We start from the raw sequence: 24,989 nt of genomic DNA, 5'->3' as shown, positions 1-24,989 counted from the left end.
CGCCACTAAAATCAAAATGCGGGCCCTCGCTGATAAGGAGAAAAATGAAGAAAGTGGACAGAGGGTGAGGGGTATCACGTTGGATACCTCAAGGGGGAGGGCAAATGAATACAGCACAGCTCCAGGCGGCTATGGGCACCTACCAGCCTACTTCCACTAAGGCAGCACCCAGAGACAGAAGACGGGACTCAATGCGCAATCCAGGAAGACGCACAAAGGACCCACAGACTTGATGCGATGAGCGACAGGCATGGCACAATCAAAATTGACATTGAATGTCAAGGGACTCAACACCCCCACTAAAAGCTCACTGGTGTCAAGAGAGATTAAGAGGGCAAAGCTAGACATACTCTTCTTACAAGAAACCAGATACAGCCGAGGAGAGGAAGGTCCTGCACGCTAAAACAGGCTCCGAATACTGGGGCTCTGTTCCACTGAAGAGAGCAGGTGTCGGCATCCTAATCAGCAAAGCGCTTCGGTACGAAATCCTGAAAACCTGGGCCGACGTAAGCGGAAGAGCACTCGTACTGGTCGGCAAAATACAGGACACCACGATCACACTTGCATCCATATACGCCCCCAACTCAGGGCTGTCCAGATTCCGACAACACACAGTCCCCAAAGTCATGACTGAAGCAGAAGGCGAAGTGATCTTGGGAAGGGAACTCAACACGTGGATAGACCCAGAATGGGACAGACAAGCTGGCAACCCATTAGCAGCTGCCCCAGCAGAATCTGGTCGCTCACAGGTTGCAGACATGATGGACGCCTACAAACTCAAGGATGCATGGTGACATAAAAACCCATGGCAGACAGGCTTCATGTTTTACTCTGCGCCGCATGTCACGTACACGAGAATTGATTACCTATACCTTACCCCAGACCTCACCGAGGCGATGTCCACATATATCCCCAGTAACAGACGGACAATGACAAGGTCACAGCCACCATCAGTCGGATGGCGCTCTGCCACAGAAGCTCGAAATGGCGTTGCAACGAGACACTCTGGAAGGACCCGATATTCTGAGATCAACTCAGCCAGGACATTGAACAGTGCTTCGAGCTAAACAACACAGGTGAAACCTCAGAAAATACAGTATGGGAAGTGGGCAAAGCCACATGGAGAGGGACACTCATTAAAGAAGGAGCAGCTAAGAAAAGAGAACACCAACTCATAGAAAACAAGCTCCGAAACGAAATAATAGAACTGGATCACAGTGCCCAATCTGCCAGCGCTGATAGAAGCCAAAAAATAGAGGAAGCCAACGACAAGAGGGAGGAACTGCAGCAATTAGAAACCGATCGCATCGTCCGCAAGCTTCAATATCTAAAACAGAAACAATACGAAAAAGGGGACACGGCTGATGCACTACTCGCCGCAAGACTACGAGGACAGTGCAGGGAAAGATGGGTGTCAACAATACAAAGTGAGGAAACGTCTCTAGGAAACCACCCGTCCAATATCACAGAGACATTCGCCAGCTTCTATGAGAAACTATATACCTCAGAGGCCGCCCCACACCCAGAGGCGATTACAGAATATATGAACAAGGTATCCCTTCCGCGCCTACCCCCAGACAAAACGCAAGCCATCAACGCCCCATCACAGGTGAGGAGATAGAAGAAGCGATTAAAAGACTCCCAAGAGGGAAAGCCCCCGGAAACGACGGCTATACAACAGGGTTCTATAAAACCTTCATTGACACCCTCCTTCCATTCATGGTCGAGCTCTTCAATAACATCCTCCAATCGGGCTCAGCTCCAGAATCTTTCTTTGAGGCGCTCATACCAGTTATCCCTAAGGAAGGCAAGGACCCCAAACTATGCGCATCATATCGCCCGATTTCCCTCCTAAATACAGACGCTAACATCTACACCAGGGTCCTCACCGCGCGACTGGAATCGCACATGCCCGCCATAATTCACAACGATCAGGTGGGATTCATCCTCGGCCGACAAGGAGCGGATTCTACCCGGAAGACCCTCCATCTCATACATGAAGCCAAGAAAATGCCCAACGCACCCGCACTATTCTCAATCGATGTGGAGAAGGCGTTCAATAGAGTCGAATGGCATTTCCTGGAAGCCACGCTACAGAAAATGGGCTTGGGCCCTGCACTACGACGAGGAATTAAGGCCGATTACACGGCACCTCGAGCGTCTGTCGTAGTGAACTCTCAGTACTCACGCTGGTTCCCCCTGAGCAGAGGAACAAGACAGGGTTGCCCCCTCTCAGGAATATTATTCGCACTGTCGTTGGAACCACTGGCGCAAACGCTTAGGACAAATGATGGTGTGGAGGGGATGCAGGTGAATGGCAGAGAATACAAGTTGGCCCTTAACGCGGATGACATCCTGCTTCACGTGCAGAATCCAATGACATCGATCCCCCAAGCGATTAGTCTTATTGAAGAATATGGCGCACTTTCGGGCTTTAAAATGAACAGACCCAAATCCATTCTCTTCCCGCTCCATGAACCCACTCCGGACCAACGAACGGACCTCGAGCACCTCGGATTAATCATTGGAGGCCCAATGCTAATATTCCTAGGGGTCAACCTAACGAGGGACATCGCAGACTTGTATGAAGCAAACTTTCCCCAACTCCTGACCGCCCTCAAAGCAGACCTCACAAAATGGAGGCCTCGCACGATCTCCTGGTTGGGGCGCCTGAACGCTATCAAGATGGTGAGCCTTGAACAATATTTTATTCCAAGATGGCCGCCGGGGTGAGGAGTCGCAGCTAATCCGCGCTCCGCCCGGGCCGCCAAAAATAGCACGACCGAAGCAGTGACGGACCGTCTTCCGCCCCCCCCCCACCACAAAGCTGCCCCCCCCCAACCACCCCCCCCCAGCGAAGAAACAGGCGCTGCGGCGAAGCGAGCGCCGCCGTAAATAGAAAGAGCGAGGTTGACTGCCCCTCCCCCATCAGCGCCGGGGGAGAATCTCGGACATCGCAGGAGCCCATCCACCGCGGCATCGGGAGGCCGGGAAGCGCCGGCGGCGGGGGAGTGAGATTGGGGACACAGCGGACCCGGAGGACAGAACCGCCCCCACATCACCCCACACCGCCCTGAAGCGAAGGAGGAGCGGCGTGCAGCCGAGCCGCGGCGGCGCCGAGAGAAAACAGCGTGAGCAGGGCGGACCGCAGGAAAGGAGCCGCGGGGGCCGCCCTGCACAGAGCGCACAAGGAAAACGAAGCGCAAGAGGTGAGCTGGCCCGGGGGGGGGACCAGAAACAAGGCGCCCGCCCGCGCGCACACACCCCGGGGGGTCCCAAGACAATAGGAGGACAAAAGGGGAAAAAGAAAAAAAAAAAAAAAAAAAAAAAAAATTCCCCCCGGAGACGCAAGGAATCACAACACCCCGGAGACACAAGGAATCACAACACCCCGGAGACACAAGGAATCACAACATAAGTCCCCCCCACCCACACAGGCAGGATTCAAGGCCCACAAGACAGGGGTGAGGAGAGGGGGGAAAACCCAGGAAGGAGGATCACACTACTGCAGAACCCCCAACAGATAAGAATCTCTCGGAGGGCAGGCAAGCGAGGAGGCCCCACCTGAGGGCTACAAGAGGGCGCAGGAGCCCCACAGACTGTCAGCCGGAGCGCTCGACCATGTCTAGAGCAAAAGGAAAGGGGAACCCCATCCAGCAGACTCCCCAGACGGCGAAACAAGGGGCCGATATCCTACAAATGTGGTCAACAGAGGGGACATCACAACCGAGAGGGAGAAACCAGGGAGACTCCACGGGGGAGGCAGAACCACTATCCCAGCAGCAGCAACCACCGACCAGGGAGGACATGCAAACCTGGTTCATGGACCTGCAAGAAAAATTCATGTCTACAGTCCAGGAACAATTTACATCCATGAAGAACGAAATGAAACAAGCGGTACAAGACATGAGAACTGATATAAACAACCTAGAAGAAAGAATAGATATAGTGGAAAAAACGGTGCAAAGCCTGGAAGAAGACACGAGACAAACAAGCGAAACGCAAGAACACCTGGTAACACTCACTCACAACTTGGAACTACAATGTGAGGATCTGGAGAACCGCTCTAGACGCTCCAATATCCGAATCAAGAACATGGCGGAATCAGTCCTAGACAAAGACCTGAAGAAAGCAGTGGGAGAAGTGTTCAGAGACATTCTGGGAACACAAGACATTGAAGAAATAGGAATCGACAGAATCCATAGGGTGGGACCGAAAAGAGCGGGGGCCCCAGGGGAAAGACCTCGAGACGTCCTGGTGGCTCTATCGTCCTACCCGCAGAAAGAACAGATTCTTAGGAGAGCCAGGGAATTGGAACATGTAAAAATGAATGGGCAAGACATCCAATTGTATCAAGACTTGGCACTAATAACCCTCCAAAAAAGGAGAGCAATGGCCCCACTGGTGAAAGTCCTAACAGAAAAACAAATCCGCTACAAATGGACCTTCCCCTTTGGGCTACTGTTCACATGGGAAGGGAAACAGAAAAGAGTGACCACACTGGAAGAAGGCCTCAGTACAATGGGACTACAAGATGAAGAGTTGGAACAGAGGGAGGCCACAAACAAGAGAGCGAACGAGGAGACCTAGGGGCTGGGAATACACCAAACAGAAGAAGGCAAATGCAGAGAGGGACACCCGGAGAAAGGTACCATGAAGAACACAAGGAAAACATATGCTTGGGGAACAGATATGGAAACGCTACTACTGAGACCCAGTCGGGGGGGGGGCATGGGAACGGAGCCGAACGGACAATTCAAGGACGGCGTTCTGGTCGAGACCCAACGATCTGGAACTCGTTAAAGACAAATGAGTCAATGGGGTTTAGGAATCCCCATAACACACCCCCCGAGGGTATGGAGGGCAGGGAACGAAGGGCGCAACGCCCTAGTGTCAATAGGAACCCTCGCCCTGCTCGGGGGACAGTTTGGTTGTTTTAAAGTTCAAAGTTGGGGGGGAAGGGAAGTACAAGGGAAGGGTGGTTGGGGGGGGGAGGGAGTTCAAGGGAGGGGGAAAAGTCGGAGAACTCTGATTAATGAATCATACATCACAGGCGTACTGAAGCAACGGCACTCGAACAATACAACATGGGGATGATTCGCCTTGTTTCATACAATATTAGGGGGATGAACCACCCAACGAAAAGAGCGAAACTGGAGCAACAATTCAAAAGGGGGAAGGCCGACATCCTACTCCTTCAAGAAACCCATATCAGAACAAGGGACAAACAGAAAACAAGGATAAAAGGTTACAAAATATGGGCACAGGCGACGGCAAAGGAAAAAAAGGCAGGGGTCCTGATTGCGGCGAAGGAAGGGAAAGATTTCAAACTTCTGGACATAACTGTAGATAAAGAAGGCAGATTTGCCTTCGCCAATGTAGAAACCGAGGGATCTCGCATCACACTAGCCTCGATATACGCACCAAATCAGGGGCAGGATGGCTTCCTCAGGGACACTCTGTCAAAACTGGAGGTCTTCGCGAGGGGAGATGTGATCCTGGGAGGGGACTTTAACATGGCGTGGAACCCACAATTAGATAGGAGTACAGGTAAAACACAAGGCCAGGGGGCACCTACAAAGCGCCTGCGACAACAAATGGACCAATTGGTCCTAATCGATGTATGGAGGGAGAGAAAAGGCGAACATAGGGGGTACACCCACTTCTCACATGTCCATAACACCATGTCCAGGATAGACTACTTTTGGGTGTCGGTGGGCCTGCTGGGAAAAATACAAGATGTAGATAAGGGGGCAATAGCCCTCTCAGACCATGCCCCCCTTTGGCTAGACGTGACTTTCCCAGGGAGAAAGAATGGGCTGTGGAGATGGAAGCTACCCCAGGATCTGATCCAGGACCCTGTAACCGGGGAGTCAATCAGGGAAGCGATTGAAGAATACTTTATTCAAAACGACACAGGGGAGGTAGCTCTGAGCGCAGTCTGGGACGCGTTCAAAGCAGTACTGCGGGGAAAGATGATTGCGCTGAAATCTACGAGAGACAAACAAAGGTTTCAGTGGGAAAGGGAATTGGAAAAGGCGATTGAGGACATTCAAGAAAAAATGCTAATACATCCCACGAAAATACTGAAAAAATCACTAAAACACACGCAGGGCCAACTAGAGATGCTACGGACGAGAGGCGCAGAAAAAAACCTACTCTATCTGAAACAGAGATATTACATTAAAGCAAACAAAGCGGATAGACTCTTGGCGAGACAGCTCAGGACAAAACAGAAAGAAACAACGATCAAGGCCATACGCGATGCGAAGGGGGACATTCATACACGCACACATGACATGGGGGAATCACTGAGACAATTCTATCAAACTCTCTACTCCACAGAACGCCCAGACACCTCCGCCCAAGACTCATATTTAGAGGCCCTACCGATTCCGAAAATATCAGAAGAAGAGAAACAGACATTAGAGTCCCCTATTAGTGAAGAGGAAATCAGGAAAGCAATAAAAGAGCTCCCAGTTAACAAAGCCCCAGGCCCAGATGGGTTTACGGCCCAATTCTATAAAAAATATTCTGACATTCTGACCCCGATATTAACCAGGCTCTTAAACTCCTTTAGAGAGAAGGGCAATATAACTCCCACAATGAACGAAGCGAAAGTACTAGTTTTCCACAAACCAGGTAAGGATCCAACGAATCCGGCGTCATATAGACCAATCTCCCTGATTAACTTAGATGCAAAAATCTACACAAAGATTCTGGCCACAAGATTGTCCCAACTACTCCCGAAACTAATCGGCGAAGATCAATCGGGCTTCATTCCCGGTAGACAAACGCATGACAATACAAGGAGGCTCGCCCACCTGGTGGAAAAAATAGGCATATCCCACACCCCTGCGATTCTTCTGTCTGTAGACGCCGAGAAGGCCTTTGACCGAGTCGAATGGTCTCTCCTATTCAAAATCTTGAAGTGCATGGGGTTTGGGGAACAATACATCGCGAGCATCCGAGCGAACTATAACTCCCCATCCAGTAGAATTGTCATTAACGGCGAGGTTACGGATAAGGTAATTATATCAAGAGGCACGAAACAGGGATGCCCCCTCTCGCCCTTACTCTATGCTCTATTTTTGGAACCACTCCTAATAAAGATACGGGAGTCAACCAACATCAAAGGGATAGACATGGCGGGACAGCAACATAAAGTAATCGCCTATGCGGATGACATGCTAATAACCCTAGAGGACCCCGAATTAACCTTAGCAGTAGTAGTGAGGGAATTAGAACACTATGGAACCATATCGGGTCTAAAAATCAATAGGAAAAAATCAGAGATCCTAATCCTGGCAGGAGACACCGCAAACATAGAAAGGGAAGCCAAATTGCAGGACCTTAAGATAGTAAAAAGTAGCATAAAATATCTGGGAATAGTGGTTCCACATAACATCGAGTTATTCTACGGAGAAAACTACCCATCACTAATCGCAAACATTAGAAAGGAACTAGCAAGATGGAACCCGCTACAGATTTCGTGGTGGGGCAGAATACAAACTATCAAAATGTCGATCCTCCCGAGGGTCCTATACTATTTCCAGGCTATCCCGGTGGGAGTCCCCGACACCTTTTTCAAGACCCTGACCAAATTAATATCATCCTTTATATGGAAAGGGAAAACCCCCAGGATAGCAAAAATGGTCCTAACGGCCCCAACCAGGGATGGGGGGATGGCGCTCCCACATTTTAAAAAATATTATCAGGCGGCACAGCTCAAAGTCCTGAGGGAATGGGTAAGGGAGACCCCGCAGAGGATATGGGCCAAGCAAGATAGGGCGGTAGCTAGGACCCCACTGGTTGAACTCCTTTGGAAACAGAGGCAATACAGACATGAAAACCTGAGGATTAGCGAAATTATGAGGACCACGCTAAAAGCATGGGACCACCAAACACGTACAGGTATTATGACCACGGAACTCGGACCCTTTACTCCCATTTGTAGAAATCCACAATTTCCCCCGGGGACGGAACTGGGGGCATATGACAGATGGGAAGAGGAGGGCATAACCAAAATAGGGGAAATGTTTGCAGACAAAGAAATTATCCCAATGGAATCCTGTTTTACTGGCTCAAACCCCCCAAAAGGTGAGAGATATAGATATGAGCAACTGAAACATTGGCTAAGCTCCCCGAAGATCACGGAAGCAGCAACCAGAGATCTCACAGCCTTTGAGACATACCTCATATCCAACTCGGGGGAAAAAAAGTGGGTGGCAACTCTTTATAAATTCATAAACACACAAGGGGAGGATATTAAATGGTCCTACAGAATAAAGTGGGGCAGAACATTAGGGAAAGAACCAACGGATAGACAATGGGTGGACCTATGGAAGCAGATCCCCAAGATGACAATCTCGGCACAAACTAGGGAGATGTGGGTCAAAGTTATGACTCAATGGCACTACACCCCAGAGAGACTCCACTCCATGTACCCAAATGTGTCAAATCTATGCTGGAGAGGATGTGATGAAGTGGGTACCTGGAGACATATTTGGTGGGACTGTGAGGGCATTAAACCATTCTGGGAAGAAATTAGAAACGACTTGGGCAGAGTGTTCCCGGATGTGGGGCTGCTTGGGGAAGAGGTCTGGCTATGTGGACTCAGGGATGGCACCGCAAGACTATACAGTAAATCACAATGGAGAGCATTCACAGGCCTACTCATCGCGGCATGGACCACCATAGCACAGAAGTGGAAGAGCAAGGATACTCCACTGAAATTCACATGGTTGCAAAAAGTTTGGGCCCACATTACAATGGAGAAAATCACCCACAAAATACAAGGTTCCGGAGACAAATTCGGAAAAGAATGGGAAGGGACCCTGCAATACCTCCAGTCAGACTATATGGAACAGTGGTGTCCCCATAATATTAAAGTCTCAGATATTTTCAATGCCTAATAAAAGCCAGAGACAATTAGAGCTCTCCGACACAGGGGGAGGGAGGGGAGGGGGGGTAGAAGGGTGTGTTAACCAAAGTTTCCAAGTTAATTCTCTGTTGTATTCATGCAAACTAATAAAGATATGTTTTAAAAAAAAAAAGATGGTGAGCCTTCCACGCTTCTTATACCCCTTCCAAGTACTTCCCGTGACAGTCCCAGAACACTTCTACAAACAAGTGAAAAAGGCACTCACCAAATTCTTATGGGATGGAAAGAAACCAAGAATACTGTACGAGACTCTGATACTACCCAAAGAGCAAGGAGAGGTTGGCCACCCCGACATCGAGCAATACTATCAGGCAGCCCAACTAAGGGTCCTCATCCCGCATCTACGAGACAGAAAGGACCTGCAATGGGTCAATTTGGACAACGACAACCTAACCCCCGCAACCCTTGCAGAATGGCTATGGGTCCCCAGACCAAAGCTCACGAGAAGATTACGCAACCACCCAATATTGGGAACTTTATGGAATATATGTTGGGAAGGGAAAGGGATGACCAGCGTCACCACATGGCCATCCCCCTTGAGCCATCTCTGGTCCCCCGGGATCAGAGAGGAAATCCCGGAACACTCTAGATGCCAAGCTTGGTTCGATGCTGAACTTGAAAGGGTTGGCCAACTGTGGAGAGAGGATAAATTCATACCGATTACAGAACTAGAAGAAGCTCTCCAACTGCACCCAATCCCGATCTTCCTGTACCTACGCTTGAAAGGCGTCCTATCCAAAAGGGAATGGAAAGACAAGAAGAGAAGAGAACTCACGCCCTTTGAAAAAATCCTAGATACGACTACCACAAACAAAGGCTTTATAGCTCGCATGTACAGCACCCTGATGTGTAAAGACAGAGCCCCAAACCCACGTATGAAAGAAAAATGGGAAAAGGGGTTCGCCAGAGAATTCGATCAGCAGGCATGAGACACAATTTGAGCAACACCTTCCCGAATATCAATCGCAGCACAATATAAGCTGCATGCAATAAAGCTACTTCACAGATGGCAGTACGACCCATACAGGCTCTCCAAAATGTACCACACTAACAGTCCGAAATGCTGGCGACAATGTGGCATGGACGCCAATTACTGGCACATGTGGTGGGGCTGCCCCAAAGTTCGCATATACTGGGATGAAGTCTTATGCTGGATCAAACAGACAGACGGCATTGATCGGAAGTCATCCCCCCTCCTGAAATTATTTGGACTGGAGGAGGAAGATGAGGAGCTAATCAGAATAAAGCGACTGGCGTCCCCACTACTATTGGCTGCTAGGGCGGGCCTGATCATTAAATGGAAATCCCGGTGCCTCCCAGTTAAAAAGGAATGGGTTAAGATTGCAACAAACATTTATACAATGGAGAAAATCATGGCAGCCCTCTACGATAAGGCCGCACGACACGAAGAAACTTGGTGTGATTTTGCCAATCTACATGTCACACGCACGGAAGAGAACAACCCAACACATCAAGGACCTTATAAAGCAACACTCCCCGCAGGAAACAAACGACACCTGACAACCCACAAGCCTACCAAGCCCATCGCATACTCTTTCGCACACTCGGAGCCCAAAAAGACTGCCTGAGATAGACGTCTCGTGCTAGCCACAAACTGAACTTTCGCAGACGAACCGGAAGAATCGAGAAAGCCACCCAGGGGACGGAGGAGGCAGTGGGACTGAGAAAATCTAATACAAAGGGAGGAGGAAAGATAACCCACATGAAAGTGCCTTTTGTGTTCAATGATTATATAACTTTGATGTAACAGTGTGAATGTAACATGCACGTATATGTATATATCACCCTAATGTCTAAAAACAAATAAAACTCAAATTACAAAAAATAAAAATAAAAAGGAGGCACAAATGGATTGAGAGAAGATGTAGATTAGTTGAGGCAAGGAAGGCAGAGTATATATGCACAGTGAATTGTTCAGAAAGATTGGTGGAGGCGGCAATGGAAGAGTTCAGCCATTACTCACTTGCAGATCTGCAGGGAGCGTTGATGTCCAAGGATCAGAAGAAAACACACATGGGAGTAGTAACTAATCTGGAGGCAAAGGTATAGCTTGTGTAGGGGACCTCCAGGCCCTCCTTGGCCCAGACAGGCACAGAAAAGGCCTTTGTTGGAGGTACCCAAACCCTTCAAGTAGAAGCTATCCATGCGCACTTTGCAGGAATGATTAAAAGTGCTTCGTCTCTTATATTATGAGCCTGATTGGCAGTCCTTTTCTTGAATTTCTGTTTTTTTTTCAATTTATTTTTAATTCGCAATTGAGCAGGAAGAGTTCATCAGGGCTTACCTTCTTGATCAGCTTCGAAATGGGCAGCTGGTGGTGGAGGGAGCAGAGGCTTCACCCCTGCCTCTGCCGATTTCCGCCTGCCAGTGCCTTCGATCGGCTAATGAGGAGGAGGCAGCCAATCACAATGAGGACAACCGTTCTGTCATAGCTGGAAACTTCGACCTAAGAAAGGTCAGCCATCTTAAAGAGTGGGGAGTTCTGGCCCGAGAATGGCAAATGGCCACAGAAAGGTCCAAACCCACAGTAGAAGCTTCCCATGCACGCTTTGCAGTAATTATTAAAAAGTGCTTTATTGTTGATATTGTCAGCGTGATCGGAAGTCAGTTATTCTTTAGCATTTTCATTTTTTTTAAATGCCCCATCTGAATAGGAAGAGACCATCAGGGATTACCTTCTTGATCTCTGCAATAAACTCTGCTCCAGGAGCTTCGAAATGGGCAGCTGGCGGTGGAGGAAACAGAGGCTTCAACGCTGCCTCTGCTGATGAATGGCTGGAATGGCAGCACACAGCTGATATCCAGGGCCTAGATCAGACGTTCTACTAATGTTTTAATTTATGACTAAGATTAAAGAATAAGATGAAGCCCATCTTGTTCCCTTATCCTATAAGGCCTCCCGACCTAACAAAACTAAGTAGCGTGCTCATCAGTGAATGTCTATAAATGAAGAACCACCCACTGTCCACCTCTAACATATCTGACCATACCACTATTCTTAACTACTTAAATGTAGGAGAAGGAGCCCCTTCGAGGTTTTTTGATTTGTCTCTCAATGACCTTTCTTCAAATAGTCTCTAGTAATTCCTTTGATCAGTTCATATAGTGAGGTCTTGACTTTATGGCTCTTTTCCTTATGATGATTAATCCTTCGCTCTTTCCCGTGGCTTCTTTGCCAAAAGTTACTTTCCCCTTCTGTGATACTTCTTAACAGTTCAATTTCCTTAAATCTTTAATTATCAGCTCTTTGGGGTTTCTTTCCCAGAATTTGACTTACAGTCATCTTTCTCTCTTATGATTGACTCTTGTCTGTTTCTTATGCTTGATATACATCAATATCTGTTAGCCAATTTCCCCAGATACTTCTCTTTATGCTCAGTGTCTGTTGGTATGTTTACTTACTCTTGACTTGTGACGAGTAGGAATATTACAATATTGATTCTCATTCACTCTTGTTCTATCTTTGCACATGTGGCTTTGATGAATATGAGCACTCCAAAAAATGATTTCCAATCACTCTTCTCACGTCTTTACTGTTTTCACTGTGACGAGTAAGAACAGGAAAGCAATGACCTTCCTTCACCCTTCTAATAGATTTATTCTTGGGACTGTGAAGAGTTAGAGTTAGGAGCAGTCTAATAATGATTTATTTACTCTTCGCATGTTTCTACTCTTGTGACTGGGACGAGTAGCAACATTCCTGTAATTATCTTTATTCACTCTAATTCTGTACTTTTACCCTTACTCTTTGTATGTTTCTACTCTCATGACGGGACTGGATGTGTTACTGGGGTACCTTTACTGAAGACATATCAAGTAGGTACTGAGAAGAGCAAACACCGGAGAGGAGGAGAGATTGAGAACCTGCCTGAAATTGAGATGAGGAAGCCCAATAGGGTTGGTCCAAACCTATTCCAAACACAAAGGAAGTACTACTGTGTGAGCTTGGGAAAGCCTTGAAATAGCAACATAAAAATGGGAGGAGCAGAGTCAAGATGGAGAGAGACCCAGAAGTTTCAAAGGGTCAGAAGGTGAAACAGGTGCATGAGAATAGCCTGGGTCAAGAGAACCGAATGAGAGAGACTGCGCCAAACGTGTATCCCAGGAGGGACTCAACCATGGAAGGAGGCGGCCGGATCACGGAAGGAGAGAAGAAGACTGTGCTGGTGCCTTTGCAGGAAGAGGTATGTTGAGAGGTACCGGTTGGGAAGTGAACCCGCAAAGAGAAACGTACGGGGAGTACAATTACCAGAAGGAGGGAGAGGGTAGGCCTCTCTGAACTGGTAGAACAAACCAGGAGGTACGCCGAAAGCCATCCTGCAAAGACCAAACAAAGCAACTCTGAATCAGAAAGATGCCAACCAAGTGACGTATACCTGCAGCCAAGAAGGTAATGGGTGGAGCAAGAGACCTGGTGAGAGGTTGCTGGAGGCAATGGTGATCCCCTAATTGGCGGTACAGTAAGAAGAGCCAGCCTTACTACGGAACTTCTCATACTCATCCCAGTAGTACCGTAAGCGAAGAGTACATTTTACTGGGTGACTCCTCATACTCATCCCATTAGTATCGACGATCATACAAAGAGTGAAGATAAACGCCAGGTACAAGATATAGATCTGAGGGCGAAAGAAGAAACTGGTAGACCCAAGAATTGGTCTCACTGTAGAGAAACCAACACTGTCAGGGGAAGAAAAAGTATCCATTGAGAAGAACAAAGTAATGAGACCAAAAGAAACACTAAACCAGACTTGGAAAAATCCTGAACGAATTGGTAAAGAAAATAGCAAACTGCTATTCAAGGATTCCCTGCTGAATTTGAACATTCATTGGAAAGACATCATTCCGCCCAGGAGAAGGGAGTCATTCTCCTGGTCTTTAGTTATATTATTAGTAGGTATGGACAAGGTAGATTTGTGATTGAGGACTGACATTCAATTGGACATTTACATTGACGCCAAGCACCCTAGTTTAGTTGTGTTAGGTAGGACCACCCTTAGGTTAGGTAAAGATAGCCCTTTTTTCCTTTATTCTGAATAAAATCAAGTTGAACATGGTGAACCCTGGTCTGTCTCGAGCTTCTGACCCACCACACTTCTTTTACTTTAATTCTTGTGACTTCAACGAGTTGGAGCTGTCCAATAATGATTCACAATGCCTTCAACGTGGTCTCCCGTTATCCCCTTTACCTTCTTTGGTGAGAGTTAACATCATTGAGTTCTTCACAGTTTCAGGATTGCCTTCCTGGTCTTTGTTCCTGGTGTCACACGGATTCGATCAGTTTCTCTCTTCTTGCTTCTTCCTCGTGGGCGGTCCACTATTTCAGGTTTCTACTCTTCTCGAAGCCACTATGAGAGAATGGTCTCAGCAATGTTGGTTGGACCCCTGGTCCACAACGGAGTCTTCATGGTCACGCCACCACTCAGTGAGGTTATCTCCATCATGTCTTCCGGACGAAGTGTGTCTGTTCACCCCCTGTTGACGACCGTAACCCTTCTGACAGCCTAAGCTCTGTGCGACTGCAGAACGCTGCACGTCTTTTCTCGACTGCTTGCAGCCAGCGTCCATCTCACTTTGAATCTCTTGGGTTATGTTTTCATAGCACCAGACTCCTCCCATCTCTTGGATGGCATAGCTGGAGGCATTCCCCTACGAAAGAAGCCATTCCTTATTATCTTTCTCTACTGGGTTCTCTATGCCTCTATAGGGCCTCTTCTTTGTCTCAGTAGAATGGGTTTTAAAAAGTGAATTTTCTATTTCAGGTTGGCAGTAACATATGTTGACTTGTTCTTAAGAGGTTTTGTCTTCAGTAAGATATACTGGTGTTACATTGAAAGGTCTTCTAGGGAGTTCCTCCTGAGACCGGTAGTCCTTGTCCCCAAAGGGGGTAGTCTCTCCCGGTAAGGTCCTGCTTGTCTCTTCCCCTAGGGAAGGTATTGCAGAGCGGGGTCATGACCCAAGACTCATGGAAGACCATGATCTCCAAGATCTTGCTTGCACCTGATGGGGTATATCTGGGTCCTGTGTTGCATTCTAATGGTGACTGTGACCTAGAATTCCAGGTTTATACAGTGTGAGAGGGTTGAAAGAGGCTCTGGCTTGCAAAGGCCCCATGCTGGGGCTCAAGTCTGACGTTGGGCTGGTTAGATGCACTTTAAAATATGTGCTTTGTAAAGACTCATTTTGCATAAATTATGTTACCACACTTTAATCACAGATATTAATAATGGTGTTAGATGGCATGTTCCATTTGTAAGGAGCATATACACACTCACCAAATGTTAATTCAATGCTGAGGGTTCTGAAGGGAAAATTAGGCTATTTTTGATCATACAAAAGTGTAATACAATAGTGAACAAGTAAATACCTATTTCTCGGTCCTCTTTGCTGTAAGTATAGGAATGGCGCGTCTCCTTTTTCTCAGCAGTAAACATGTCTAAAATTATGGATACCATCAGTTTCTTCACAGAGAACATTCCTTGAAGTAGGTGAGTTAAGTACATATTTTCCACTTTTGGAGATTCTGTACCAGTTATCCCATCATGGTGTTGAACCTGTAAAAACAAAGGGAGGACAAGACTTTATTACAAACTTGTAGATTTACATGCAAAGTACTGAAAATGGCATGTTCAATAGATAGAAATAAACTCATCCCCATACATTATTCTACTCATGGCATTCCACCTTCAAAAAGAGTACTCACAGAGAATATGGAAATCATTTCTTATACAAAGACTAAACAGGAAAGTCTGGTAGAGCATGTAAAACACCAGGCACAGTCCCTCATGCAATACCATTGTACAAACGCACAATAATTTAAGTGTGACCACCAGCCTCACACACTTCACTAAAAGCTCATTCATTTCTTGCTTAGCTAAATATTTTCTTGTAAGAAGGGACTGTGTGGTTGTAGAGGTAAACATGCCTCTTTTCTCAAGCTCATCCCATGAAAGGAAAGCAACACTTTAAGGCGCCTGAACGAGGATGAAGAGAAAACAAATCTGTGTCATAAGTTCAAGGATTCAAGAGCCAAGACAGGGCAAGGAAGGGAGACTTATTTTTAAATTCTTTCCAATGATAAATCTATCACTCGCACAAAGAAGCAGTATAGCAGTGAGGAAAGATCCCTGTAGCTTCAACCACTTAGAAACTAGTTTTTTTTTTATTATAATCCATTTACAGTAGTTCAGTTTCCAAGAGTTTGCTGAAGCTCGGTTGATTGTGTTCTGTGTGTGGTATGATGGCATTCCAGAGTCTAGGGACCAGTATGCCCCATGATCAGCCTCTTTGTTCAAGCCAGTTAAAGACATGTTGGTGCATCATGTTACAGCCGGTTGACCTTGTGATGTGAATGAAAGGTAGGGCAGAGGCTAAATTCTGGAGATATAGTGAAGGCATATGATTGTGCCCAAGTGTGCTTTGTGCACTGTACACAGAGTTATTAATTTAATACAGGATTCCATCAGAAATCAATAGATTTCACATATTCACAGGTTTAAATATAATATTGTAACGACAAATTCGTAGAATATATATAGTACACGGCCTGCGGTAGTGGGCATGTAGTTGTGGTTAAGTGGCTCAACTCATAGGAAGAGAAAAAAGTATATGGCCGCCTCAGAATGATTTTGCAAAGTTTGGTGCGGTTTTGTCAAGGGGGGGGATTACAGGGAGTCCCATAACTTTTGAAATCCTCAGACATAATGGAAAAAAAATTTTTTCTCACGCCTACACCACAAACCGCTGGATGGATTTGCACCAAATTTCCACGAGGGTCAGCCCCATGGTTCCGAAAAGCCTGCTTTTGCAAATTGGTGTGAATCCATACAGTACCCGTTTATTTTAAATGGCCAAAAACTAGGTAAAACAAATGTGTTATACTGCCTCTGGTCCGTGGACTCATTTCGTGGTTTGGTGTCAGAGAGGGGCCGTGTTTGCAGACATCAAATGCGCACGCTGATTGGTGCCTGAAAAATGTGAGCTGCGTTAAACCTTTTGAAATCATCACCATACTGGATCCGCGGACTGCACCCGTACCCGCGAACGTCACGCTAAAACCGCATTAAAAAACACAACAATACACTCGTCAAACTAATAAAACAATTTCTGGGGACGTGAGGGGTGAGGAGGATGGGACATGGATATAAAAAGCGAAACAATCAGGTGTTTTTCTTCTACAAAGTCTGCGAACATCTCAGATGTTCGGGGAAATTGCTGCGATAGGCTGGGCTATTTATACCCTACGTCCTATTGGTGGGGACTAAAGCACCCAAAAAAGGACGTTGATAGGACACTAAAGTGTTGATGTTTTCCATAGGGAAACGCTAGGTTAAAGTGACCAAGGCTTCCCAGCCTGACTACGGGGAATATTCTCAGCATGTGAATCCATGAAAGATCCAATGCTGGGGAATATGCAATATCATTTTCGACCCAACTACAAATGTTTCTGCAAGGTTTGGTGCTGTTCCACCAAGAGGGGGCAAAGTTACAGGGTGGGGTCCCAAAATGTTTGAATGGATTATACATTTGGTGCTGTATGACATAATGTGTACAAGTTTGCAAGAGGATTTTAGACCCAACTTTTAATAGTTTTGCAAAGTTTGGCGTGATTTTGTCAAAATGTCGCAAAATTGGAGAGGGGGTCTCAACATTTGTAGATGGCTTATAACTTTGGTGTCGTTTGACGCGTCTGCACAAATGTTTGTGAAAAGATTATAGACCCCAACCTTAAATGTTTGTACAAAGTTTTAATGGATTTTGTCAAGTGGGGACTAAGTTATTTCACTATTTTGTGTACGTATATTTTGACACTTTGAAAAAATAAAACGGACGGTTTTGCAGGAAACTTGTGTGAAGAGCATGGGCAAGGGCCCGAAAGCATGACTTTACGAATGTGTCCGTTTTATTTTATTGAAAAGTGTCATAATGTAGGTCCAAAGACAGGCTATACCTTTGGTGACTCAGGTATAGCCTGTCAGCCATGACCCAGACAATCTGGCCACTGGCCATGGCCACAAGTGACCGGTAATGTGGTTAAAGTGGGCATGGCCACCAAGGACCGGCTATGGGGTAATTTTTCCAAACTCAGGATAGGTTTGAATGGGAAAATAAATTCTACTTGTGGCTACAACCCGAAGTACTGGACGGGATTGCAGAAAACATGCGTGAGGAGGACCCGAAAGCATGGTTTTGCAAATCTGTCCTGTGTTTTACTTTTCCAAATCAAATTGTCAAAATTTAAGTACAACAAATGGGTATATAACGTTCGTGCCTGGGCAGTGGGCTTGGCCCTCGGCAAGAACAAATGTCTAGTCTAATTTGCGTCTTGGGTCATGCGGCCTGGCCAAAGTTGTAGGTTGGAATGGAAAAAGCAATTCTGTTCATGGCTACAACCCGAAGTGCTGTACAGGATTGCAGGCAACTTGTGCGAGGAGCACAAGCATGGACCTGAATGCATGCTTTTGCAAATCTGTACTGTGTTTTATTTTACCAAAGTGTGAAAATGTAAATACAAAAAATAGTTATACAACTTTGGAGTCTGGGCAGCGAGCCTGGCCTTCGGCAAGGAGAAAGGTCTACTCTGGTTTGCTTATTGGGTCAAGCCGCATGATCAAAACCCATGCCTCAAGAATTTTGGAGACTGGCTATGGCTGCAAGCCATGAGCACTGGCCATTGCTCATATTATGAGGGTATAGGGGACACTGAACTAGGTGGCAGGGTAGGTGCGGTGGATAAAGGGGTGGGTATGGTGGGTCTGGGGGTAATCGTCGAGTCTCATGCCCTAGGCAATTCAACCATGACATGCATCCCATGCATGCGCTGCTGATAACACACATCAGTAGGTTTTGCAAAAAATATTTTTGTTAAAGTAGGTTTATAGTTTCATATATGGTAAAAGAGGAATTATTAATAACTTATATACAGTGATGTAACATGAAATATTTTCACTAATGCAAACCTATAAAATTCACTGAAAAAATGTTGTTAAAGGGGCGTTAAGTTAAAATAAAATCAAAAACCCAAGAAATTCCCAGTCATGGTAAGCTATGCAACCATAATTTGCGCCACCGCCATGCACTGCTAACACTAACACCCAGGATTTTGGCGTGTCATACTGTGGGCTACTCCCCTCCCCCACTGTGGGTGTTTGGGAGTGAACAGGTTCCCTGCAAACCTAATGACTGCAGCTACCATAATTCCTTGCAGCAGAATCAACATAAATTGATTACACCTGCACTGGCTCTTTGCTGAAGGTGACAATGCCTTCCCGATGACGTGATTAGCACAGAAACCAGTCGGAGAACATCAGTAGCTGTGGAGATGAATTGTGCAGGGAACTAGAGTGCACCCCTTCCATCCAGTGCTGTATGTATATATCAGTGAAAAAACATTGTTAAAAGGGACGTTATGGTTAAGTTGCACTAGTAAAAACCTATGAAATTCAATGGAAAAACGTTGTTACAAGGACGTTATGGTTACAGGTAAAACCGAAAAACCTCAGAAATTCGCCAGTAAGCTAACCAACTTGCGCCACCACCATGCACTTCTAAGACGAACACCTAGGACATCAAAGATGACATCACAAATGTCATTGATGGAGCTGCTCTGCATTTTGTTTGCAGCTTTTCAGAGCAGAGTAGCGGGCCACATAGCTTTGAGCTGTAATTGATTTCAGACCAATTCTGCTATGCTACATTACCTTTGCAAGTAATGGCGCCCATGTCAGGCCGGCTCACTACGCACAGTAATGGAGAAAAGTATTAACGCCCTTTCCTGTGAACACCACCCTCAGTACCGATAATTCCCACCGATAATTCCCATGGGCAGCATGCTGAAAATGGTAGTATGTGGCACGTGCACTTTCGCAAGTACCGGGAACAGTCCTTCCCTTTCCACTAGCTTCTTTCCAGCACGCCCTCATTAATAATGTTAAATAGTCACACATGCATCCACCAATCACATTAAAGAGCTCTCCATGTAACACTATCAGTTCTGTACAACATTCCTGTGTGTAGACCGCAGGGCGGAGCAAGATATCACTATTATTTTTAGAGGCGTACATTTTAGCTGTTTTAAAAGTAGTGGACGGATTTTCACAAAATTTACAAAAGCGCGCTTTCGGGACCAAGTCGCTGTGCCTGCCGCAAATTTAGTGAAAATACCTCTAGCCGTTTGCCCTGAAGGCCTACGCAAAGTTTTTCTCCATTCAGTCTATGGGAAAAAAAAGATATTTGGGACCCCCCTGTAACTTTGCCTCCCTCCACGAAACCTCACCCAACTTCCCAAAAAAATTCAGAGGGGCCCATATACTTTTTTTGCAAAGTTTAATGCGAATTTGTATATACATATACACATTATAGGGCAGTGGTCGCCATCCTATACTTGAGTCGGATGCCCATATGAATATCGACAAATTCTATTGCTAATAACCTTTGATTTGTGTGACGGATTAGGCTGAGATTTTGAAGCTTATTAGGGATGTGTGCTCCGCCCCCCAGATCCCAGACTGCAAAGTTTGGTAAAGATTCAATGAAAAATAAAAAGGTTATTACGAATACAAAAATAATAGAAAACAAATTTGCAGCCTACTTCCCATACTTTTTCCCATAGACAAGGTTAGTTTTTGCCGGACCATACAGCCCAAACCACTAGACGGATTTGGAACAGGTCTGAAACAACTTGGGCACCAAGCATTTAAAAAAAGGCCTTTTTGTGGTTTGGGATATTCCGTGCAGACGTTGTTTAGATATTTGATGGAGAAAGGAATGCCCCCTTCTCCAAAATATAAAGGTATATCTAGGGTAAATTGCCAAAACCAGGTTTAAAAAAATTAACCAGCCGCCATCTTTGTTTTTGCTCGATGCAAGAGATATCCAAGGTTAAAGCCGATGTTATCAGACAGTGAAACCCAGGTAAAAATACATTTGCAGGTAAAAAAAAACATGCACGAGCCATCAGCCTAGAGGTGTGTGGGGGGGGGGTGGCTAGAAGGCACCAAGTGGCATATGTGCAAGTTGGAGGGGGTTGAGGGACTGAGTTTGCAACACAATCGAATAGCCGACATCTCAAAGCAAACTGCATCACAGAAACAGCATGTTTTGTGGGGGAAAGGCATGGTGAGGAAGCCATCTGGGGGGTGGAGGGGAGCTGGCACAGATGATGGGAGCACTTGGTGAGGGACCTGGGGGGAAGAACGCATTTCATTTGGCCTTTTTACCGATATTCGCAGCTCTAGCATTGGCTCTCTGTAGTTTGTACATACAATAACTACAAATAGCTGAGGTGATCTGTAGTTCTGTACCTGCGGCAAAACAAGGTAGCGGCTGGCACCCTCGTTCTATGTTGCCTAATGAATGAGCACGATTTAAAAGACTGCTTACAGGACCTGAGGGGGCAGGGACCTTGTTCGCGTTAAAGATAAGCAGAGTTGGTCCCGGTTACTGTATGGATGGGAGCCAGTCCAAAATCTAGGATGCTGCGTGTTTTCTTAGTTTTAAATATCTCATAACACTATGAAAACACACAGCACCAGCATTTTATTTTTTTTCTTAAACATGCTAATGTCAGTCCTTGAATGTATTGCATTTAGGACCATTTGTATGCCTTTTGCTGAATTGCATTCTGGTATTTGCAGTTTCCCAGTCAAGATGAGGGGAATAATTCCACAATTGTACACTTTTTGCCTAACGTGGTTCAATAAGGATTAATATATTTGAGTGACAATATGGTAAGTGTACTTTTAAAGCTATCTTTATAAAGCAGAGTATTGTTGAAAGCCTGACATATGGGTGAAGAGGGGAGATGAGGAGAGGGCAAGTAAGTCATTAGTATTTGCGCAATCATGGACACTGGTGTAGTTATTTGCCCCCGATTGTGGCTGCTTTTCAGGGCACAAGTAAAGGACACATGTGGGTAGACCGTGTAACCTTTTTTTGTGAGAGGGTAACACCTTGGTTTTTATTTGAGGTTGGCAAGCTTGGTCAAGTCCAATGATATTTTGTTTTGCACCCTTTCTTCTAAAGGGAAGGTCAATTGAACTACATTTGCATATTTCACTTTAAGATATATGTTCACTTACTGTGCATATATTCATGGGTGCCAGCTTTTGATTTTCGCTAAGGAGCAAAAGTACCCGGGCATAGGTTATTCTTGCAGCCAGTCATTTCTTTCCCTTTTCTGTGCGGCTTAAATGTGGATAGTTGGGGTGTGCAATATATCGCAACATTCACCAAGGCACAATCCATAAAACAAGGGGCTTGTCGTACGCTGCTTAACTAAAGCGTGGGCTCCTTGGCAAATATTTTACTCACACAGCGCATTAACTAAAAAAAAATGTGAGTTCTCAGAGTCTGCACTCTCTTATACAGAATACCACTGTCAAAACAGGTCAAAATGTGTTTGTGGTTGATGAACGTCTTTGAGTGATCGATTGCAAGTGTTTTAAAATATAGAGTGACCCTACCCAGTGGCCATGGCCAAATGCCATGTCTAGTGGTCCGATAGTGTTTTAAAATGGCACAATGGCCAAAGGCCATGGCTAGTGGTCTGGTAGTGTTACAAAAATCTATGGAATAACAAAAATTGAAATTCAAGCAAAACATCTTTAGTTGCAGGGACATTAAAGGTGAGAATTTAACAACAAAACCCCTGAAGTTCTGCGAAAACCACCTTATCTTCATGCCCCCTGTTCCACAACCTATGACCACAATGATGACATCACAGATAACAACACTGAAATCACTGGTGACATCGCTAATAGCATCATATTTGACATCAATGATTATTTAATGGCATCAGAAATTAGATCACTCTACGTATTTGCCTACATTTAGACCACCCTTACATTTCTAAAAATGTGATATTAGCATTTTAGAATAGTTCATAACAATGCGTACATTGTTTAAAACAGTAAAAAAAAATCCTGATTTTGGTATTAAAGAATGTGTATTTTTAACACAGGCCTTTGACCTTGGTAACCACAGATTTATCTATTAACTCAGACCAAAGTTATAGTTAATGGATTAGTCCTTGTTTCAAGAAAGCTGACAAGTTCTCACTGAAGCCACTACAAGTATTTCTATTTTATCACTGGATCTTGGGTTGAGGATCAACAACCTGTGCTCACAGTATGAAGCTGATCACCTAGACCAATCTCTGTAGGGGCATCAATCCCAGAGTTTTCTGGATTGTCCCTTAACCTCAGATCAGAACTACCTCCAAGAACTCCAGGGTACAGGGATCAGAAGTTCCCTGGGTCACCCCTGTAATATTAACGGCACTCAAAATATTTCCTGGGAGCCTGCTCAAGCTTCCAATCATCGCTTTAATGCCAGCAGGTCTTCCAACCCCCTCTTGTCTCATTTGGACCTGGTCTCTGCTACAAGCCAAGGTATCGCATTTTGTAGATGTCTCTAATTTTGCACCCATTTCATGTATTACACTACTGGACCAAACTAGGGGTCTCAGTCTATTGCTCTCTTCACCAGCAGACTCTTAATTGACTTGCCAAGACCAGTGTATGCCAGGATCTTGGAAAATCACACTAGACAACACTCTGTGTATCCTTGGTTGGGTCTCTCTCAGAGGTTCCACCATAGTCCAACGCTCTGGTCTTCGCCTTCCAAGGTCTGGGCTATAAACCCAATAACCACTCACATTGTCCTGGGAAAAAACTGCCCGTGGGCTAGGAGGTCCCTCTGCCTCTATAAAAGCTCTGTATCTGACTCTCTCTGCCATTGGGATTGGTTAAATTGCAGATTGGTGCTCCCTTCCTTTGACCACAATGGCACTGAGAAGGGCATAGCACCTCTTTCCTGATAAATTCTTAAAGTCCCTACTTTTTCCATGACCAACATCTGTCTGTTTGCCATTTTTTCCCCCAGCAGTGAGCAATTAGCAGTAATTACTACAGGTATGGTGATGGGGGCAACGGTTTAGGAAGTCAAACCGCCCATTTTTAAGTCAGGAAGGTAGAAAAACCTATTTGGGAAACCTACCCCACTGGATTCCAAAACACGGATAGTCTGGGAGGTGTGCTAGCCCTTCATGCATGCTGCCTCCCAGCTCCACCTTCAAAGCTGTGCATCCCCACAGGTATATCTGAGCTGAACAGGGCCCTTAGCAAGGAAACCTTTGGCTATAACATGGAACAACAGAAAAATTGACCTTTTGTGCCAGCCTGCTCACCTGGTCTCTCCATTCTCCGCTCCCAGAGAAACAGTACTCCGTTGTGGGTTTGAAGATACGTTCACGCCTGCAGTCAAAAGCGCCGGCCTTGGTTTTTCAGGTGCATGGACCCAAACACAGAGACTCCTTTCAGTGCTAGAAAGAAGGCTCTAGGCTCCAGGCCTTAGATATGGTCCAGCTGTTCCAGTGGAAGCCACGGGCTAAGACTCTGGCGCACTGACAAATGCCCCTCTCACCCCAAACTGAGAAGTGATGAGGAAGAGTCTGCAAACGGCATGCCCTCCTATCAGTGTTTTCTCTTTGGACCACCAGCAGAATTTCTGATGCAGGGCTTCCGGGACCATTATTCAGGCAGATTGAGGGTCCAACAAACTGGTCCCAAAAACTAGCCACATGTAGATGTGTTTTCATTCTCAGCCTGGCCAATGGCACTACCTGACCTAGGACCCCATGAGGCTCAGAAGCCTCTGAAACTACTGACCCGGAGGTTGACCAGCGTGACCTGACAAGAAGAAACAGAGCATATGCTTCTGTGTCTGCTACTCTGTGTTAGGCAACACAAAGGCTCACCCTGCATTCCAACCAAAGCCTATGAATTGGATGGGCTGTCAGGGAGTCAATTGAAACTTCTATTTGACAGCGGGCCCTAGAATGAACAGAAAATGAATGACCTCCTGAAGAGAGGCAGAAGCTACCTTTGCTGACAGGGCCTTGAGGAGCCAATTCTCCAACTGCCGATTAATGTGAATGCCCTTCACCCAGAGGGGAGCACCCACATTTGCCATAGGCTTGGTGAACACAATCGAAGCCACAACGAGACCAAAGGAAATGACCATTACT

At 45.9% G+C, this 24,989-nt stretch overlaps 1 protein-coding gene across 2 annotated transcripts in view; it reads right to left on the bottom strand.

Annotated features, from left to right (window-relative positions):
* Window positions 1-24,989, bottom strand: part of MAN2B2 (mannosidase alpha class 2B member 2) — a 777,500-nt gene that overhangs the window by 340,060 nt on the left and 412,451 nt on the right. For both annotated transcript variants that reach the window (XM_069631990.1, XM_069631991.1), the window contains one exon: window positions 15,330-15,516. In XM_069631990.1, coding sequence (XP_069488091.1) covers window positions 15,330-15,516 — 187 coding nt within the window. The remainder of the gene's footprint in view (window positions 1-15,329; window positions 15,517-24,989) is intronic.

The sequence above is a fragment of the Ambystoma mexicanum genome, chromosome 6q (assembly GCF_040938575.1).
Source record: "Ambystoma mexicanum isolate Mex_15411 chromosome 6q, UKY_AmexF1_1, whole genome shotgun sequence".
Taxonomy (NCBI): Eukaryota; Metazoa; Chordata; class Amphibia; order Caudata; family Ambystomatidae; genus Ambystoma; species Ambystoma mexicanum.
The sequence above is the reverse complement of the archived record's forward strand: the minus strand, read 5'-3'. Positions and strand labels throughout refer to the sequence as shown.